Here is a 21245-nt window from a genome sequence, read left to right on the forward strand (position 1 = left end):
CATTCCACCCCCTCCAGACGGCATAGAGATCGTATCATATGCGGACGATTGTACGATCATGGCATCAGGCCCCCCACCCATTGATGACATCTGCGATAGGTTGAACGTCTACCTCAACGAGCTTGCCTCATATTTCGCTGCAAGAAATCTGAAGATATCCGCCACCAAATCTTCAGCCACACTGTTCACTACAAATACGCGTGAGGTGAATTCTGAGCTGACTGTGATGGTCGATGGAGAAATGATTCCGACCATCAAGTGTCTCAAAATACTTGGCGTCACATTTGACAGCTCTTACACATTCTCCCCACATGCCACAGCAATCTGCAATAAAGTCAAAAGTAGAAACAAGGTCCTCAAGTCACTCGCTGGCTGCACCTGGGGTGCAGACAAAGAAACCTTGTTGACCACGTACAAAGCAATTGGCCGGTCTGTGGTAAGTTATGCAGCGCCAGTGTGGTCTCGTCAACTTTGTGACACGCAGTGGAATAATATTCAGATCTTTCAGAATGCCGCCCTCCGAACTGCGACGGGCTGTCTCCTCAGTTCTCATGTGGACCACCTCTATCAGGAGACAAAGATCCTACCAGTGCGAAGACATAACTACATGCTGTCTAAGCAATACCTTTTGGGCTGTTATCGCAGAAATCATCCAAATCATCATCTTGTGGATAGATACCCACCGCCCAGAAGATTTAAGGTAGATCTACACGATCTAGAGCGTGTGGTTCAGCGTTACAAGAGAGAACCTCTAGATCAAGCGGCATATCAAGCAGGTCAGAACAACATTCATGCAGACACGGTAGCAGACGCGTTAATTGGCTACCGGGTGAATGTAGTCCTTGGAGAACGACCGCCACCCATTGCACCCGAAGAAATCGACCTCCCCCGGCAAACTAGAGTAGTTCTGGCTCAATTACGTTCCGGCAGATGCAGCCGCCTCAATTCCCACAAAGCTAGGATTGATGCCGACGTGCAAGATGTATGTCCCGATTGTAACCAGGGACCGCACGATACACGTCACCTGTTTAACTGCCCGGCCAGACCCACTCGACTCAGACCCAGATCCCTGTGGACGCACCCCATCTTAGTCGCCGAGTTCCTGGGTCTTGACACTAAACAAAATCAAGCAGACGAAAGATAGTACACAATAAACTGCTACAACAACAACAAGATGGAGAAAACTATTATAGTGGCAACACTTCAAACTATTGCCGGCATCATTTTTGTTTGTTTTATTGGTTTCAATGGTTCATTTATCTGCAAAAAAATAAATTAAACAGAGAAAACAATAAGTGCTGATAAAAAACATATTTTGGTAAGGAAAAAAAAACATTTGATTGATGTCAAATTTCGCTCGCGAAGCAATATAAAATTTCAGCGGCCATTCCGAAAGCAGAATTGAATACCAACCCTTAACGTTAGTCTTTCTTGAAAATAACGGACAAATGCGAAAGCTTTCTACCAAGCTGTAAGTGTATAACAGTACCATGTATTCGATACTCACCACTAGTGGCGACATTGTGGTGTTATTTATTTTCCGCTCAGCTGTTTTGCTGGTAAAAACAAACCCCAAATGTCAGTCATACATTGCCAGTCAATTGCAACGAAAGTAAAAAAATTGTCCCAAGCTAGAAGAAAAAAAAAACAACAATACCAAAAGGCGAAACATAACAAACTAGCAGAGATGAATTTTTCATACATGAAAATAGCGATTTACGTGTTAACGTTCATAACATACGCGTACTCCGGCTATGGATCCAGTACCATTGCGCACTTACGTGATGCCATCATTGCGGCTGAGGCTATATTTGGAGATGTCTTCTCAAATCTCATCACCCTAAGCAAAAAGTTCCGCACCGTTCACGAGGTATTTGATGCGGCGGTAGAGGAAACTTGTGTTTTCAAGTGCCCCACAGAGCAAGGAGCGGCAGGTATGTGATACCATGGATGCAATTACGTAAAAATCCTCAATTTTTTGTGCAATTTCCCATGTTAACCCGCGTATCCAGTCAGAGCGTTGCACGTCCACATCTGCAGAGACAATGTACGTCATTTGTTTATACTTTCGTTTTGTTGTTGCCTTAATTACATACGTGACCATATGCCTCAATTGTTTTAAAACCAGCTGTTAGTCAATTCCATAATTTTAGCACAAATTTTTCCAATAAAAAGCTTTTTCTTGCCGTCAACGCAAAGCTTTAGCCCAACTTAGTTAAGATGCGCAAAGTTAATCTATATGCAACCGAAACGCCAAAAATAATTTCATAGGTTTTGTCTGCTCAGACCGATGGGAAGAACAAGAAGAAATATACGTGTGTTATCCCAATTGGATATCGTGGCTTCCACTCTGTTGTACGTGAATAAATTACTTTCGTGCGCATTGTCTGTCTTTTACAAAAGATGTCGCTAACATTTCAATTTGATTTGGACTTTTGTAAGAGAAAAATGTTTTTTGAATGTGATGTTGATATTGCAAATTGCAAATTTTGCCCATGAGCAATCCACTAATGAACAGGGACAAACATCTCACATATCAATGACTGCAGTCCGATTTAAGTTTTAAGCTCAATGATAAGGGACCTTTTTATAGCCGAGTCCAAACGGCGTGCCGCATATCTTTGGAGAGAAGTTTTACTTGGCATAAATGTTGCCAGCATTAGGAGGGGAAAACACCGCTGAAAATTTTTTCTGTTGGTCTCGCCAGGATTCGAACCCAGGCGTTCAGCGTCATAGGCGGACATGCTAACCTCTGGGCTACGGTAGCCTCCGATGTTGATATTAGCTGTGTTTAATTTTAGTACTATAAAGTGCAGTACAATGAAATTTGTATGAAAATTACATCTATCCAGTGCAGGCTTATGTAGAACAGCTATCGTCAGGATTGCCATGATGTTTTTCACAAATAAGCAGAAATCCTCTATTGTGAATGGCAAAAAAATTATTAAAACCTATAATTGATAAAATTACGTACGCAAATCTCAATACATTTTATTTGTCTTCTAAGCCCAAACACGCTTTGCAAATTTTATTTATAAATTTTACATTTATTTACACTTTTTACCTCGTATTGTTTTGACAGGTTGGAATATGGAGTTACCACTTCATGACAAACATACAGACTTGCACTGAAACCTTTTTTTGCATTTTATTTTTGCCCTTCTAATTGCTGTGTTTTAGGTGCTCGTGTACTCAAAAATTTGCTCAAACTGTTATTAAAAGTCGTTCGTGTATTTTATTTGCCAGCAGAAGATAGTGGGAAAGTGCGTGAGAGCGAGCAAAATGTTGAGGGTTTGATAATTAAGAGCTTGTAAATTTCTACAGGAGGTTTTTTTCCCAGCAAAAATTTTTAGAATAGATCAGCTGTTTCGTGAAAATCAGCTGATTAATTAAAATAAATAGCAAAAGAGCGTAAAGTATGTTCTTAATCTCCTGCAAATTTTTACTGGAAAAGTAAGCTGCAATGCTGCAAATTTCTGTTGGGAAAATACCTCCAGTAGAAATTTGCAAGCTCTCAATTACCAACTCTCAAAACTTTGCTCGCTCTCACGCACTCTCCCGCAATCTTCTGCTGGCAAAATTTTGAGAGGTTGGTAATTGAGAGCTTATTCGGATTAAGGTGCAACCTGTTTTCAACAGCATATTCGTTAATATTGCATAAGCCGGGATTTAGCTTCTCTATTCCATAGCACAATTCAGTCTTTGAATAACTCAAATAATTCTGTACATCATCTGCATAGATCTGAATATTTGCGTATTTAAATCCCGATGGCAGTTCATTTACATATATATCAAAGAGAAGCAGTCCCAAGATCCAAGATCCTTGTGGAACATCATGAGTAGTATGCATTGGTATGAAGACACAACAAACTGTACCCGATCTCGCAGATAAGTAGATATGAGTGTGATTGCAGTATGCGAGGAATAGAAATCAAATGCTTTTGAGTAATCCAGTAAAACATGGCATGAAATCATTCCCTCGACTGTATTTCCGCGGTTTCATCGATCAGTGCAGTTATATAGCTATGCTTTGGTCGAAAACCAGACTGTCTACTTAAAAGCATATTGTGTGAATTTAAATATTCATGCATTTGCAGATGGACTATTCGTTCAAAGACCTTGGATAGGAATGAGTTTTGTTGATATTTGTTTTAAGACTCAGGAATTGGAATAGTTTTGGCATATTTCCAATTTCTAGGGCAATTGGCTCGTTGTTGGACTTGCATAAAAAATGTGCGTAGCAAATGGATATATGCCATTTAAAATACCTTGAGTGTATGGTATCGGATCCCACTGCATCCGACTTTACAGACAAGCAACATTTTGCTACATCACTGGGGAGGACACATGAAAATTCGAATGGGGAGACCTGAGGATATTTATATGCAAGTCGCTGGATTTTCTAGGTTAGTTGTAGTTGTAGCCACATTTTAATGTGGAGGTGGTGTTCCTCGTCAAGCTCCTGTAGGTGAGCAAGCTCGTTCCAGTCCAAAAGAACTATTTCCGCGGTAACAGGGTGACCATTGGTTTTTTAAAAGCGCCATTAACTCGCCTTGTCATATCGAGCATCACAGGCACTCAGTATGTGTGCAAGAACCGGTGGCATCCGATCTCTTAATGGGACTCGCGGCTCAATACCACTGATTGTCGGCGACTGCCGTTGCAGCTACTCCGTAAGGAACAATCCACTACCCGTTACCTGTGGATACGCCCGGTAGCTCGCAGCTAAACTTGAAGCGTGACAGCAATGAACACCACACAGATCGGTCCTCAATGTTCCGGTGTGATGCTCACAGCTATCCCGTGCCTGGGATATCAATGTTAGTGATAATCAATTATGAATGTTGCGTATTTAGACTGGATGACGTTATTATAAAGGATTCATAAATTTTTGTCGGGAACACCAATAATTATAAGTGGATTTGGAGTTTTGTCGCCGTATCCTATTTCCTGTATAATTTTCGACTCCGTTTTCGAATTGGTAGCATCCCGAAATCTATTGCGTAGTAGACTCTTATAGCCTGTTTGTCGATGGCGAACGCAAGCGTTCATTAAGCCTGCAAACGAAAAAAAAACTGATTTGGGTTTGTGTATCTCATTTTAAACGAAGAATTTATGGAACGACAAGCCGAACAACAATATAAAAATTCCCATACAAAAATGGGTTCGTGTATATCGTAACAGTTGTCAACAATGCGAAGCAAATGTCAAAACCAGTCACTAGATAATTTGCTTTCGAGCGAGAATTTTTGAGCAAAAATGAAAAGCAAAAACCAATTGATATTACAAAGTTATACATATATTATCATATACGATCCTAAGATGCCCACCACGGATTCTATGATAAAAATTGAGGGCCAAAGCACGTTGTCTATAACAATTTACGTATATCTCTTGGGTACTTCCGCAAATTTGGACACACATTAGAGCTTCTAGTAGCTCCAAAAGTAAAAATTGTTCCTTGTGCCTCGAGGTTGTTGTTGTTGTAGCTATATGTCTGTATGTGGAGATGGCGATCATCGTCAGGCTCCATAGATGAGCAAGCTCGTTTCGGGATCGCCGCGGGAACAAGATGGTCATTGGTTATTTAACGGCGCCAAAAACACATCTTGTCATATCGAGCATCATTGGCTCTCAGTATTTATGCAAGAGCGGTGCCGTCCGGCTTGTCACTGAGACTCTTCATTTGATTCCGCTGATTGTCCGCGACTGTAGTAGCAGCTACTCCGTAGAAGCACTCCACTATCCGCAACCGGTTGACTCGCCCAGCAGCTCGCTACTTGTGACAATGATGAATAATACTCAGTTTGGAGCTCACAGTTCCAGCCTGCGTGGTGCTAATGGTTATCCAAGTAGTTATAGAATGTTGGGCTCTCTCCCCCGCCTAAAAAAGTAAACGCCAACGGATGAGTCCATTTTTATACCCTCCACCATAAGATGGGGGGTATACTAATTTCGTCATTCTGTTTGTAACTACTCCAAATATTCGTCTGAGACCCCATAAAGTATATATATTCTTGATCGTCGCGACATTTTATGTCGATCTAGCCATGTCCGTCCGTCCGTCTGTCTGTCGAAAGCACGATAACTTCCGAAGGCGTAAAGCTAGCCGCTCGAAATTTTGCACAAATATTTTTTATTAGTGTAGGTCGGTTGGTATTGTAAATGGGCCATATCGGTCCATGTTTTGATATAGCTGCCATATAAACCGATCTTGGGTCTTGCATTCTTGAGCCTCTGGAGGGCGCAATTCTTATCCAATTTGACTGAAATTTTGCACGACGTGTTTTGTTATGATATCCAACAACTGTGCTAAGTATGATTCAAATCGGTTCATAACCTGATATAGCTGCCATATAAACCGATCTGGGATCTTGATTTCTTGAGCCTCTAGAGGTCGCAATTATTATCCGATTTGCCTGAAATTTTGTACGACGGATCCTTTCATGACCATCAAAATACGTGTTTATTATGGTATGAATCGGTCTATAGCCCGATACAGCTCCCATATAAATCGATCTCTCTCAATCGATCTCAATTCTTATTCGAATTGGCTGACAGGTCTCCAACATATAATTTAATTGTGGTCTAAACCGGATCATATCTTGATATCGCTCTAATAGTAGAGCAAATCTTTTCTTATATCATTTCTTTGTCTAAGAAGAGATGCCGGGGAAAAAAATAACCCTTCGGCAATCCCAATTACGTATGTGTAGGCGAAAAATTTATTTCGACATACGCAAACCGAAAAAGATTCGTTTCGAGAGATTGTTGTTTGTTCGACTAGATTATTGTTCGACATTCACAAAACTTCTCTACCGCGTTGTTGACTTCAGCCCTTAGTAAGCAAAATTATTCGTGGAAGCGAGGAAAATTTTAAACAGTTTACGTCTTTTGAGAGCAATATCTCTTTTATTTATCAACTCGTGTATTGCAGGGTCAAACCAGATAATATTTCGTCCATTTCTCACCCGCCCCTATTTTCCGTTTTCAAGTTGTTCATCAGCTGACCGCTTGATGCAAATTTCGTTCCAATTTATTTCGTATTACTATGTTCAGCCCAAGACTGATTTGAGTAAACGAAAAACAAGTCATTCGAAACATGTGAGCCCAAATAAATGCCTAAATTGTGCTAAATAAACACAGCCCTGAATAATTTCAAAATAAAAATAAAACTCAAATTTTTCCAAAATTAATTAATAAAATAAACAAAATTTTTACAGATAATGGCTGGTACTATGTTCGTCTTTCACCGTTGAAACCCCATGTTTTTCATTATTACTTTTTGAAACAAGACAAAAATAATAATGATAAAATAACAATTTTATTAAATGTTTACCATAAGTTATAAGGGAATGGCCTACCTAATGAAATCAGCAAGTTTATTTGCTTCAAAATCCATTATCTATTGGGTTGCCCAAAAAGTTATTGCGGATATTTTAAAAGAAAGTAAATGCATTTTTGATAAAACTTAGAATGAACTTTAATCAAATATACATTTTTTACACTTTTTTTCTAAAGCAAGCTAAAAGTAACAGCTGATTGCTGACAGAGTCACAAGCTGTGAAAAAATTTGTCAACGCCGACTATATGAAAAATCCGCAATTACTTTTTGGGCAACCAATAAAAAAAGTAATCGGTGAAAATATCGCGAAAAGCGAATATAGTACCAGTCTTAAAGCAAGAAAAAATAAATCTTAAGCTGCCATTACACGATCACACATGTCATATGCAATTTCAAAAATAACAACTCTGAAAGTTGTACACATCGTGTGATACGTACGAAAAATTTAATATGACGAGTGAATATTAGAATAAATATGCAACTTTTTCGATTAAATCAAGCTTTTATTTGATCGAATATAAATGTAGACACATTTCTATATAAAAAAAAAAAATTTACAATACGTTTGAGAATACATGCCGATTAGTGCGTGCTCTATTCGTATATGAAGTACATAAGACAAGTCTGATCATGTAATAGAAGCTTTAACAATAGTGCACCATAACATTTATGTTGGAGTGTCAAAAAAACCAATTCCAAAAATATCTCAATTAGTTAGAGACCGTTAACACTAGTTGAGGTGTTTCTCAATACGAGTCAATGGAGACAGCTATGGCTTTTTGCTTTATCTGTAAAATTTTATTGGTTTTGTTTCCTTTTTTTTGGAAAAAATTAAATTTTTATTTTTGACATTATTCAATGCTTAAAACAGCATTTGCACCAAAAACTGTATTCACAAACCGTTAATAGCCTATTATGGGTTTAATAAAGCTTAATTCAGTAAGCATATACTATTGAAGGCTCTGACTTTTTTTGATCAATTAATAACCTCACTTCAAACCCATGGCAGCCAGTTGTCCGTACCGGATCGACCCAATGTAGGAATACCAAGTTGGAACGTAAAGTCTACTTTAAGCCTTTTTTTTTTGCAAAAACTCGACATTATCAAAAAACCGACTTTTGCAAGAAGTAGATGTTTTGACTCTGTGAAAAAATTACTAAATTTTCTAAATAAGATACGTCTCTATTTCATTCAAGTTTTCGTAAACTTTTGCCATCAAGATATAATAATTTCTTTGCATTTTCATAAAAGGGGATGTATAAAGAATAGTTCTAAATGCAAAATTGCCAATAGGGATATTTTTATTTTATTTAATAGATTTCAAAAATGCTCACATTCCATCTTATTTTTCCTGATCTCTCACTGAGACTCTCCGCTCGATAACGCTGATTGTCCGCAACTGCCATTGCAGCTAAGCTTCTCGTAACAGCAATGAACACCGCAAACATCGGACCTCCAGCATGTGTGGTACTCGCACCTATCCCGTGCGGGGTTATCGGGTGTTTTCAAAGACCATTTTTCAAAATTGTCGAATTTTGTTGCCTCGTCACTATTAAACATGAGTCTATCTATTCTTAATTCCATCTAGACTCCACTGAATTCGGTGCAAAAATCTCTATTTGTGAATTGTGGTCTTATATGGGAGCTACTATAAAACATTCGTCGATGGAATATACTTTCATCGGGCTTGTAAAATTTTAGACAAATTGGAACAAATATTTGGGTTTGGAGGTACGTTAGTGTGTAAACTACCCCTAAAATTCAACCGATATATTCGTAGTTTAAAGGCTAAAGATGTTTAATCTGGAGATCGATCTATATGGGAGCTATATTAAAATATCGACTGGGATGAGTATATTATAACAAAATTTTCCAAATTTAAGCTAAATCGTACATTAAATTTGCCTTTTAGGAGTCGAAGATTTCAAATCTGGAGTCCAGTCTATGCGGGGGCAATGAAAAGATAAAATCCTATTCGGCCGATCTTCGAACATAAACGGATAATGGATAAAAATACATTTGTGCCAAAATTCAGCTTCCACAAACATAACACTATTAGGATGAATCGACAGCATCCCAGCCCTACTATTGCCAGGCCTGTGCCGGGAAGTGTATCGTTCTTGCAGTTAAACTGCAACGGACTGCGTGGCAAGATCAATGAGATCGTAGACTTTATGAGTCGGAAGAGCATATTGGTCGCAGCGATCCAGGAGACAAAGCTAACCAACACCTGCAGCTTGCACAGTTGTCACGGTTACAATGTGATACGTAAGGATCGCTCGCTCAAGGAATGGAGGTGGGGGATTGGCCTTCGTTATACACCATTCCGTGCAGTATAGACATATCTCGCCTGCGCTTGACGCTAGTGACCCCTACATGGAATGTATGGGGGTAGCAGTCAGGTCTGGTACTGCCGAGATAGAGATATACAACGTGTATATACCGCCGGTTGGTAGCTGTGTCCCGATTAATGAACAGGCTTACAACCCCGACATAAGTGGGTTGCTATCAGGCCATAATCGAGGAGGTGCAGCAACTCGTCAGACATCTCAATTGCATCTCCTGATCTCCTGAGTGACGTATCCTGGCAATCCGTCATCTCTTTGGGGTCGGACCACCTCCCCATAATTCTCACCATCGACCGACCACCCGACTTCATAACCTCTGAGCGCCGGACGTTTATCAATTATAAGAAGGCCGATTGGACTGGCTTCAGAGAGTATACCAATCGCCGCTTCAGTGAACTGCCACCCCCCTCTGATGTGCTTGTGGCCGAGAGAAAATTCCGAGACATCATTAACGCAGCAGCCGCTCGCTTTATACCAGCCGGTCGAATACCGCAAGTGCGACCCAATTTCCCGGCGCAAGTAGTGGTACCCGCAGACGAGCGTGATGAGATTCGTGCTATGGACCCCGCTAACCCCAGAATCAGCGAGCTGAATCTGGAAATAAACAGTCAACGAACATAAGCTGAATTTGTGGCTGGAACACTTGGAGCAATGTAACTTAGACACCGGTGTAGGCAAACTGTGGGCCACTGTTAAGTCACTCTTGAACCCTGGTAGACGGGACGACAGGACCTCAGTCGCTTTTGGCGAGATAACCGTGACTGATCCAAAGAGATGCGCCAGGTTGTTCAACCGTCAATTTATTGTGCATCCCGAGAGAGACAGGGCAAGGAGGAGAGCCATTCGCCGTATTCGTGGTCTCCGAGCCGATGAACAGCCATCACAATTTACCGTGGGCGAAGTTACGAATGTCATCCGTGGCGCCAAATCCTCCAAGGCGTTGAGCCCCGACGGAATCTTTACATTGATGCTGAAGAATCTGGATTCACCTGGAGTTGAGTACCTTAACACTGTCCTCAACCTGTCATTGAACACTCTTATAGTTCCCGATGTCTGGAAAATGGGCAGAGTGATCCCGCTACTGAAGCCTGGAAAAGACCCGAGTTTGGGGAAGTCGTACAGACCGATCTCCCTTCTCTCACCAGTGGCAAGGACGCTTGAGGCATTACTCCTCCCGAGCCTCGTAGGAGAATTTCCATTCGCCGAGCATCAACATGGATTTCCGAAACTGCACAGCACAACAACAGCCTTGCATGCCATCACCACACACATTTGCCGTGGCTTCAATCAACCCATAGGACGGTCCTCGTGGCACTGGATCTATCGAAGGCATTCGACGGGTCGCGAATTATCTGTGTGGTCGCCAGTCATTTGTGGAATTTAGGGATAAGAAGTCGAAACACCGTAGAGTGAAACAGGGAGTTCCCCAAGGTGGGGTGATATCTCCGGCACTGTTTAACCTCTACCTATCCTCCATTCCACCCCCTCCAGACGGCATAGAGATCGTATCATATGCGGACGATTGTACGATCATGGCATCAGGCCCCCCACCCATTGATGACATCTGCGATAGGTTGAACGTCTACCTCAACGAGCTTGCCTCATATTTCGCTGCAAGAAATCTGAAGATATCCGCCACCAAATCTTCAGCCACACTGTTCACTACAAATACGCGTGAGGTAAATACTGAGCTGACTGTGATGGTCGATGGAGAAATGATTCCGACCATCAAGTGTCCCAAAATACTTGGCGTCACATTTGACAGCTCTTACACATTCTCCCCACATGTCACAGCAATCTGCAATAAAAGTAGAAACAAGGTCCTCAAGTCACTCGCTGGCTGCACTTGGGGGCAGACAAAGAAACCTTGTTGACCACGTACAAAGCAATTGGCCGGTCTGTGGTAAGTTATGCAGCGCCAGCGTGGTCTCGTCAACTTTGTGACACGCAGTGGAATAATATTCAGATCTGTCAGACGGGCTGTCTCCTCAATTCTCATGTGGACCACCTCCATCAGGAGACTAAGATCGTACCAGTGCGAAGACATAACTACATGCTGTCTAAGCAATACCTTTTGGGCTGTTATCGCAGAAACCATCCAAATCATCATCTTGTGGATATATACCCACCGCCCAGAAGCCTTAAGGTAGATCTACACGATCAAGAGCGTGAGGTTCAGCGCTACAAGAGAGAACCTCTAGATCAAGCGGCATATCAAGCGGGTCTGAACTACATTCATGCAGACACGGTAGCAGACGCGTTAATTGGCTACCGGGTGAATGTAGTCCTTGGAGAACGACCGCCACCCATTGCACCCGAAGAAATCGACCTCCCCCGGCAAACCAGAGTAGTTCTGGCTCAATTACGTTCCGGCAGATGCAGCCGCCTCAATTCCCACAGAGCTAGGATTGATGCCGACGTGCAAGATGTGTATCCTGATTGTAGCCAGGGACCGCACGATACACGTCACCTGTTTAACTGCCCGGCCAGACCCACTCGACTCAGACCCAGATCCCTGTGGACGCACCCCATCTTAGTCGCAGAGTTCCTGGGTCTTGACACTCAACAGAATCAAGCAGACGAAAGATGGAACACAATAAACTGCTACAACAACAATATGAATCTACAATCCCATGTTGTTGTTGTTGTTGTGGACACATTTTCATGTGGAGGTGGCGATCCTCATCAAGCATCTGTAGGTGGGCAAGCTCGCGCGGAAACAGAGTGGCCATTGGTTATTTAAAGGCGCCAATAACTCGCCTTGTCATATTGAGTATCATAGGCACTCAGTATTTGTGCAAGAGCCGGTGCCGCCCTCTCACTGAGTCGCTCGATACCGTTTTTTTCCGCGACTGCAATTGCAGCTACTCCGCATGGGGCATTCCATTATCCGCAACCTGCGCACGCGCCCGGTACCTCGCAGCTAAACTTCTCGTGACATCAATGAAGACCACGCAGATCGGACATCAATGTTCCAGCCTGTGTGGTGCTCCCAGCTATCCCATGGCAGCCAATTGTACGCATGGAATCTTCATTGGCAAGGGCTACCGTCTCAGTGTACGTTCATACACTTTTCGACATAGGAGAGGCATATCTCGGAGTGCCTTCTGCGCGTTTCTGGTCCGTGCCGGGATTGAAAAGAACCCCAGACCCTAGTTCTGTTCGGTTTGCCAGAACCGAAGAGAACTAGGATCGCTTAGGAATGAAGGTGGGGGATTGGCCTTCGTGATACACCATCCCGTGCAATATAGACTCATCCACATTTTATGGCATTCTACCGTAGGTAACGACCAGCATGGCATAGCTTTGGCAGAGCAGATTGTAGGCTCCACATTTTGCACGTCGAATGAGGATGCCCCCACTAGTATTACGAGGCGGTGCAACAGCTCTTTGGGGTCAGACCACTTCCCCATAATTCTCACCATCGACCAACCAACCGACTTCATAACCTCTGAGCGCCGGACGTTTATCAATCAGAAGAAGGCCGATTGGGCCGGCTTCAGAGAGTACACCAATCGCCGATTCAGTGTACTGCACCCCCTTGAATGTGCTACTTGCCGAGAGGCAATTCCGATACATCATTAGCGTTTAACAATGTAGTCCCCCTCCAGTTCTTACACTGGGTGAGGTCACCCTTTTTTGGGATTGTGACCATGATCCCCTTCTTTCGTTCAGTGGGGATAGCTTTTCTATCCCAGGCTTCCCTGATTATTGGGCTATTGGGTGTACCCCATACCGCACCAAAAGTCGGCAAAAAGTCGTGGGTTTTAGTTCGACAGTAGCAAATGTTTGAAGAGAAAAGTTCACCAGTTGCCACCACCATGTGGTGCATTGCGTTCTTCGTGTTATCATGGACGATGAGCTCTATGGATCGACTAGATCACCAAATTTCGAGCACTTCTTAGTGCAGGAATTGATGAGCAATTATGGTGAATTGAAAGCAGCCTTCGGAAATGGTAAAACTCAGACTAGGCAAACAGGCGGCTGGAGAGACGACATGACGTTTCTCTTCCACCTCACCCGTTTCTTCTGTCATTTCACTGAGAGGAGGGAATTCCTTTTTGTAAAGTTTAACCAGCTACCAAACATCTGAAATGCACGCTGGAACTCTCGTGCCATTCCAGCTCTTGCGTTTATTCTGATGCCTGAAACCCAGAACAGGGACCTGATTCTCGCATCCGCAATCGACTTATTACGATCGTGTTTCGCATTTTTATACCCTCCACCATAGGAGGGGGGTATACTAATTTCGTCATTCTGTTTGTAACTCCTCGAAATATTCGCCTAAGACCCCATAAAGTATATATTGGGTTGCCCAAAAAGTAATTGCGGATTTTTTAAAAGAAAGTAAATGCATTTTTAATAAAACTTAGAATGAACTTTAATCAAATATACTTTTTTACACTTTTCTTCTAAAGCAAGCTAAAAGTAACAGCTGATAACTGACAGAAAAAAGAGTGCAATTACAGAGTCACAAGCTGTGAAAAAATTTGTCAACGCCGACTATATGAAAAATCCGCAATTACTTTTTAAATGGGCTATATCTGTCCATGTTTTGATATAGCTGCCATATAAACCGATCTTGGGTCTTGAGCCTCTAGAGGGCACATTTCTCACCTGATTTGACTGAAATTTTGCACGTGGTGTTTTGGTATCACTTCCAACAACTGTGCTTAGTATGGTGTTAATCGGTGCATAACCTGATATAGCTGCCATATAAACCGATCTGAGGTATTGACTTCTACTGCTTAAGGGGCAAAATTCTTATCCGATTTGGCTGTAATTTTGCACGTGGAGTTTTGGTATTACTTCCAACAATTGTGCTAAGTATGACTCAAATCGGTTTAAAAAACTCGTATAGCTGCCATATAAACGGATCTTGACAAATCCGAATCTTCGAACAAAAACTCCCTCGATAACGGATGCGAGAATTAGGCCCCATGTTGTGGAAATCTGTTCATTCATTTCTTACTCATAGCTGATCATTGGTTCAGTAGTCAATTGTTTCACTTTGAAGATTTTGAAGAACTTTCTTTTGCTTGAAAACACACTGGAAAAAGATGAATGTCCAACCAACATTGCCCGGAGCAACCAGTACTTTGAGCGTGCGATCAACGTTATGCAAGACTTATATAGCTCCTGCCGCAACAAGGACTACCTCCAATAAGAACGTCGATATTTAACTTCCATGAATGGTAGATGAAGTTACATATATGTGCCTCTAAAGCTGTGTTCAATTATATAACTGTTTATAGTGACTTCAAACAATTGCCTAAATTGCCGAAATAAAAATTTTAAAGTCATTTTGTGTGTGATGTTTTTATACCCACCACCGAAGGATGGGGGTATATTCATTTTATCATTTCGTTTGCAACACATCGAAGTATCCATTTCCGACCCCATCTTATATATAAAAATCAATTTGTGTTTGTTTGTAGGTCTGTTTGTTTGTTTATGTGTTCCTTATAGACTCAGAAACGGCTGAACCGATTTTCATGAAATTTTCACAGATGCATAATGACGTGGTGAAAATAGGGTACTACAATTTTTGATATCTGAAGGGGGGACGGACCCTCCCCCTTACCCTAATTTTCAGAAACGCCAGATCTCGGAGATGGGTGGTGCGATTTAAGCGAAATTTTGTGTACTCCCATATAGTATCCTTAAAATAAAAATTTGGTATCCAAATTTTGGATGGGGTACCTAGGGGGGCCGCCCCACCCTAAAACCTACAAAACATATATTTACACTAATCACGACAATATGGGACTCAAATGAAAGGTATTTAGGATAAGAAATCGTATCTGATATCCAACTGTCGAACCAAGTGCTAGGGGGACCACCCCAACTCCCAAAACACCCCTAAATCGGACATACTTACCGACCATGGCAATATGGGACTCAAATGAAAGGTCTTTGGGAGTAAAGCACAAATCTGATATTAATATTCGGAAAAGTCTCTATGGGGCCAGCCCACTCCCACAGCACCACCCAACCCCCAAAACACCCCTAAATCATACATATTTACCGATCATGGCAATATGGAACTCAAATGAAAGGTATTTGCGAGTAGAATATGATTCTGATATCCAAACGTGGGACCACGTTTCTGGGGTTTCACCCCTTCCCCAAAACACCCCCCAAACAAAGACTCAAATAAAAGGTATCTGCGAGTCGAATACGAATCTGATATCCAAATGTGGGACCACGATTCTGGGGGTCCAGCCCTTCCCCAAAACACCCCCCAAACAGAACTTATTTACTGACCATGGAAATATGGGGCTTAAATAAAAGGTATTTGAGTGTAGAATTAGAATCTGATATCCAAATATGGGACCAAGTGTTTGGGGGCCCCCTCTCCCCAAAACATCCCCCAAAGGGGACAAACTTACGACCAAAGTCATATGGGGCTCAAATGAAAGGTCTTTGGGAGTAAAGCACGAATCTGATATCAATATTTGGGAAAAATTTGAAATAGTAAGAATTTGCTGACTTTTGCAATATGAGGCTCAAATAAGAGGGTTTTTAGAGTGGAACACGAATCCGATATATATTTTCAAGGCCAACTCACTGAGTGGCCGCCCATCCCCCAAGCCGGTCATGTTTGCCGACTATGGAAATATAGGGCTCAAATTAAAGGTATTTGGGAGTAGACCGCGTATCTGATATCAACATTAGGGACCAACTGTGTAGGGGACGTCCCACCACCATAACAACCCCCCAAATAGGACATATTTGCTCACCAAGACTATTTGGGTCGTAAAGAGAGTGGAACTAAATATTTATAGTTTTTTGGGCCAATACCCCAAACCGGACATTTTTGCTGACTTTTGCAATAAGGAGTTTAAATGAGATTTAAAAAAGAATTTTGTATCCAATTTTGAGGCCAATGGCAATATATTGCTGATATATTTTTCGGGCTCAGTGTTTGGGCGACCACCCCAATCCCTAAAACACCCCTAAATCGGGCATACTTACCGACCATGTTAATGTGGAGCTTAAATGAACGGTATTGGGGGGTAGAGCAAGAATTGATACCCACTTTCGGGAATTTTTTAGTGACCATCGCAAAACGGGGCTCAAATAAAGGTATTTGGGAGTAGAATACGAATTTGATATCCAAATTTAGGACCATGTATTTAGGGCATCACCCCTTCCACAAAACACTCCGCAAAGGGTAAAAATTTTTCGACCATGCTAATATGTGGTATTTAAGATTAGAAAACGAATTTGATAACCTATTTTGGGCCATATGTTTGGGGGACGCCTCATCGTGTAAACTCCCTTAAACCAATGGCAATATGGGGTTTAAATAAATGGTATTTGCGACAAGAGCACGATGCTGATATTTTTCAGGGACAAGTGCCTGAGGACCAAATCACCCCCGAAAACACCCCTAAATCAGATATCATGAGAGTAGCGGGCAGAAATAAAGTATTTTAAGAATGGAATACACCTTACATCCAAACTTAAATTCGTAGACCAATATGGGTTTCGGACAAAGGCACTTATATTGTTAAACAATTAGTCAAACGATATATTATATTCGTAGCATGATATTTCACTAAAAGCTCTTTAATTGTCGAAAATAAATATTCCAAGGAAACTTTTGTTCCATATAAAGTAAAAGAAGGCGTAGCGGAGCGGGCCTGGGTCAGCTAGTAAAGTATATATATTCTTTATCAGCGTAAAAATCTAAGACGATCTAGCCATGCACAGATTCTTTTTTTATCCATAAGCAGGTTAAGTTCGAAGATGGGCTATATCGGACTATATCTTGATATAGCTGCCACATAGACTGAATTGATACCAACTTTCGGACCAATTTTCTGGGGGTCTATCCCTTTCCCAAAATACCCCACAAACAGCAATTTTTTAGTGACCATCGCAATATAGGGCTCAAATAAAGGTATTTGGAAAAAGAATAGAATTTGATATCCAAATGTAGGACCATGTATTTAGGGCATCACCCGTTCCCCAAAACACCCCCCAAAGGGTAAACATTTGTCTACCATGCCAATATGTGGCTCAAATGAAAGGTATTTGGGATAAGAAAACGAATTTGATAACCTTTTTTGGGGCCGTGTGTTTGAGGGACGCCTCAGCGTGTAAATTCGCCTAACCTAATGGCAATATGGGGTTTAAATAAATGGTATTTAAAAGTAGAGCACGATGCTGATATTTTTTCAAGGCCATGGGTCTGGGGGACCACCCCACCCCCGAAAACACCGTTAAATCAGATATCATGAGAATATCGGACTGAAATGAAGTATTTTAAGAACGGAGTACACCTTACATTCAAACTTTAATTCGTAGACCAAGATGAACCATATGGGATTCAGATAAAGGCACTTTTATTATTAAACTGTTAGTCAAGCGATATAATTTTTTCGTTGCATGGTATTTAACTAAAAGCTCTTTAATTGTCGAAAATAAATATTACAAGGAAACTTTTGTTCCATATAAAGTAAAAGAGTGCGCTGCGGAGAGAGCCCGGTCTTAGTCAGCTAGTCTTATATATAAAATTCAATTTGTGTTTGTTTGTTTGTTACGTATAGACTCAAAAACGGCTGAACCGATTACCTTGGTCTTGGTTGGTCTGGGAGGAAACATAGGCTTTTTAATTTTTCGGTATCGGAAGGGGGACGGACCCTTCCTCTTATGGCAAAAACACAACCCAAAATAAAAAGTGGACCGATCGGGACAATATAGGTATCAAATGAAAGGTATTGGAGAGTAGAATACAAATATAGTATTAAAATTTGAGTCTGGCCGACCCAACCCCAAAACACCCCCACCAAACGGACATATTGAACGTTCATTTCAATACGGAGCTCAAATGAAAGGTATTCGGGGTTATATTTCGAATCTGGCATACAAAATCAAATCGAAGTATAGGGGGTCACGCCACCCCGCAAAAAAGTCATTAGACCCATTATGACTATATCATACTTGGCTGAACCGATTTTCTTAAAAGTTTCATAGATTGTGTACGTTTGTCTGGAAGGAAACATAGGCTATATAATTTTTAGATATCAGGTGGAAGCGGACCCTCCCTCTTACCCCAAAAACGCCACCCATATCCGAAAGTGGTCCGATGGGTACAATAAGGGTATCAAATGAAAGGTATTGGAGACCAGGAAACGAATGTGGTATTGAAATTTGGTCCAAGTACACAGCAACCCCCCCCCCCCCCCCCCCAACACCAAAACTCTCTAAACAGATATATTCGAAGATCATGTCAATATGGGACTCAAATGAAAAGTATTAGGCAGTAGATTACAGATATGGCATAAAACATTTGGTACAAGTAATGGGAGGTCGCCCAACGCAAATACGCCCAAATGGGCATATTAGCCGACCATGGCTATATGGGACTTAAATGGAAGGTATTAGGGAGAAGATTACGAATATGCCATTAAAGTTTGCGTTCATGTCTAGGTGGAGGTTTTCCTCCTAAAGATACGTCAAATGGGTTATTTGGCCCATTATGGCATTAAAGGACTCAAATGAAAGGTACTTGCGAGTAGAAAACGAATTTGATATCCAATTTTGGAGCGAAGTGTTTTGTGGTACACCCTAAAGCACCGATTTTCCGATCCAAGTTTAAACTCAATGATAAGGGACTTTTTTTTATAGCGACACCTCTTTGGGGAACATTTTTTAAATGACCATGCATGACATTGTATCTCACAATTTCGCCAACATTAAGAGGGAATAAACACCGCTTTTCCGATGTTCTCGCCAGGATTCGAACGCGTTCAGCATCAAAGACTACAATGGCATGAATTCTATATCCACATTCAGGGCGTAGTGTCCCCACCCTAAAAAAATTTTAGAGAGTTAAAGAAGGCGCAGCGAAGCGGGCCCGATTCGGCTAGTACATATATATTTATGTTTGTTTTCCACAAAAATTAAACTAAGAATGTATAAACTTTTTGATACATTTGATACTTCCGCATTTTTGTTAAATATAAGCATGCATTTATATCTTATTCTTCAACATATTTTCAATTTCAGATATACGACCAATTCAAAATAAACTATATACTCCCACCTCCGATGGATGTGGTTCCTTGGGTCTACGCATTAGCACGGAGTATTTGCCAGCGGTAGAAATGGAAACATGCTGTAATGCTCATGATATTTGCTACGACACCTGCAATAGTGACAAAGAACTCTGTGATCTCGATTTTAAGCGTTGCCTTTACAAACACTGCGATACTTATGACAAGTCTTTAGCTGGAGATCTGATGATAAAAGGTTGTAAGGCTGCAGCAAAGATGCTTTTTACAGGCACTATTACTCTCGGTTGTAAATCCTACCTGGATTCACAAAAACGCACCTGTTATTGTGCGCCACCTAAACCGCAGCGAGACGAGAAGCCTTACTACAAAAATAGCAACGGTGAAAAGTATTACAAGGGCAAGAAACCAAAGTATGGCTGGAAGGATCCTAACGATATGTAGTGTCAATGTAATTGGCATATGCACCAAAGACATCGCTTTATGATATAGTATTTTCTGTGTTTCTATTCCACTAAATGTTTTATTGTAAATATAGAGGAATCGGATTGACGTATCAACACCAATGTAAACAAGTAATAGTTTTAAGCACTTACCATAAACATAGATAAAAAACAGACTATGCAAATTGTAAAAATTAAAACTTTAAAGAACACTCACGCTCAAAACCGCGTGGATTCATACCATTCATTGGTTCATATCATTTAAGTGCTTTAAGTATGGTAGAAAAGCTTCGGTCATTAAGCTCGTCTCACAGTGGTTGGTGTGTTTCAAAAGATAAATAAACGAAAAATTGTGAATAATAGATCTTCGCCCCAAAAAGTAAAAAAAACTTGAAATTAAAAATTCGGCAGAGCCGGGCAGGACTCTGATCTGGACACTCAGAGCAACAGGGAAAGCCGTTGCCGTTGCCTATCGCCTGAAGCCACAAATAAAACTTTCAAAAGATGTACTAATGATATGTGTATACCATGGAGGCAATTGTAGTTACATGGAAAATAAATCCATCATTGGAACGAAAACACATGCGGTGGAAAAGAACAGTTAGTGTGAAATGTGTTGGTTAGTGCTGTACTTACATCGTTGACACGTTTTTGCTGTATATTCGATAGAAGCATGACCTACCAATGAATGGCCCTTGAATCCTCCACACCTAATATGGTTAAATAAGTTCCCCAACCAAGGACGAAACGCGTCTCTAAGTGGTTGATGTGCTGTGATCTCTGCCTTTCCTTATCCATTGCAAACAAATCTTCGATTTTTAAGTCTTGGAAGAATAAACGAATAAACGAAAAGTTATGGAATGAATTATTTTCATCCTGGTGGGCAAGATAACTTGAAAATAAAAATGCGGCAGACCCCGCTCGAAATTCGAACTGAACACCCGAGCAACCGCGAGAACTATTTGGACCTTGAAGCCTCCACCCCTAATGTGGTTGACTAAGTACCCTATTCAAGGTCAAAATGTATCCCATAGTGGTTGATGTGTTGTGATCTCGAAAGAGAAATCAACGATCCCATGGCAG

At 41.3% G+C, this 21245-nt stretch overlaps 1 protein-coding gene and 1 long non-coding RNA gene across 2 annotated transcripts; one reads left to right on the forward strand and one right to left on the reverse strand.

Moving 5' to 3' along the window:
* Positions 1 to 1185: 1185 nt before the first annotated feature.
* On the reverse strand, positions 1186 to 1617 carry LOC106094206 (uncharacterized). The gene is made up of 2 exons (XR_001222512.2): positions 1508 to 1617; positions 1186 to 1260 (listed from the first exon to the last, which is right to left on the reverse strand). It is a non-coding gene; the product is annotated as an uncharacterized LOC106094206 (long non-coding RNA).
* Positions 1574 to 21027, forward strand: LOC106094205 (group XIIB secretory phospholipase A2-like protein). Its single transcript, XM_013261405.2, has 2 exons — positions 1574 to 1934; positions 19715 to 21027. The coding sequence occupies exons 1-2, from the start codon at positions 1577 to 1579 to the stop codon at positions 20161 to 20163; spliced, it is 807 nt and encodes a 268-aa protein (XP_013116859.1). The 5' UTR covers positions 1574 to 1576; the 3' UTR covers positions 20164 to 21027.
* The last annotated feature ends 218 nt before the right edge of the window (positions 21028 to 21245 follow it).

The sequence above is a fragment of the Stomoxys calcitrans genome, chromosome 1, assembly GCF_963082655.1.
Source record: "Stomoxys calcitrans chromosome 1, idStoCalc2.1, whole genome shotgun sequence".
NCBI lineage: Eukaryota > Metazoa > Arthropoda > Insecta > Diptera > Muscidae > Stomoxys > Stomoxys calcitrans.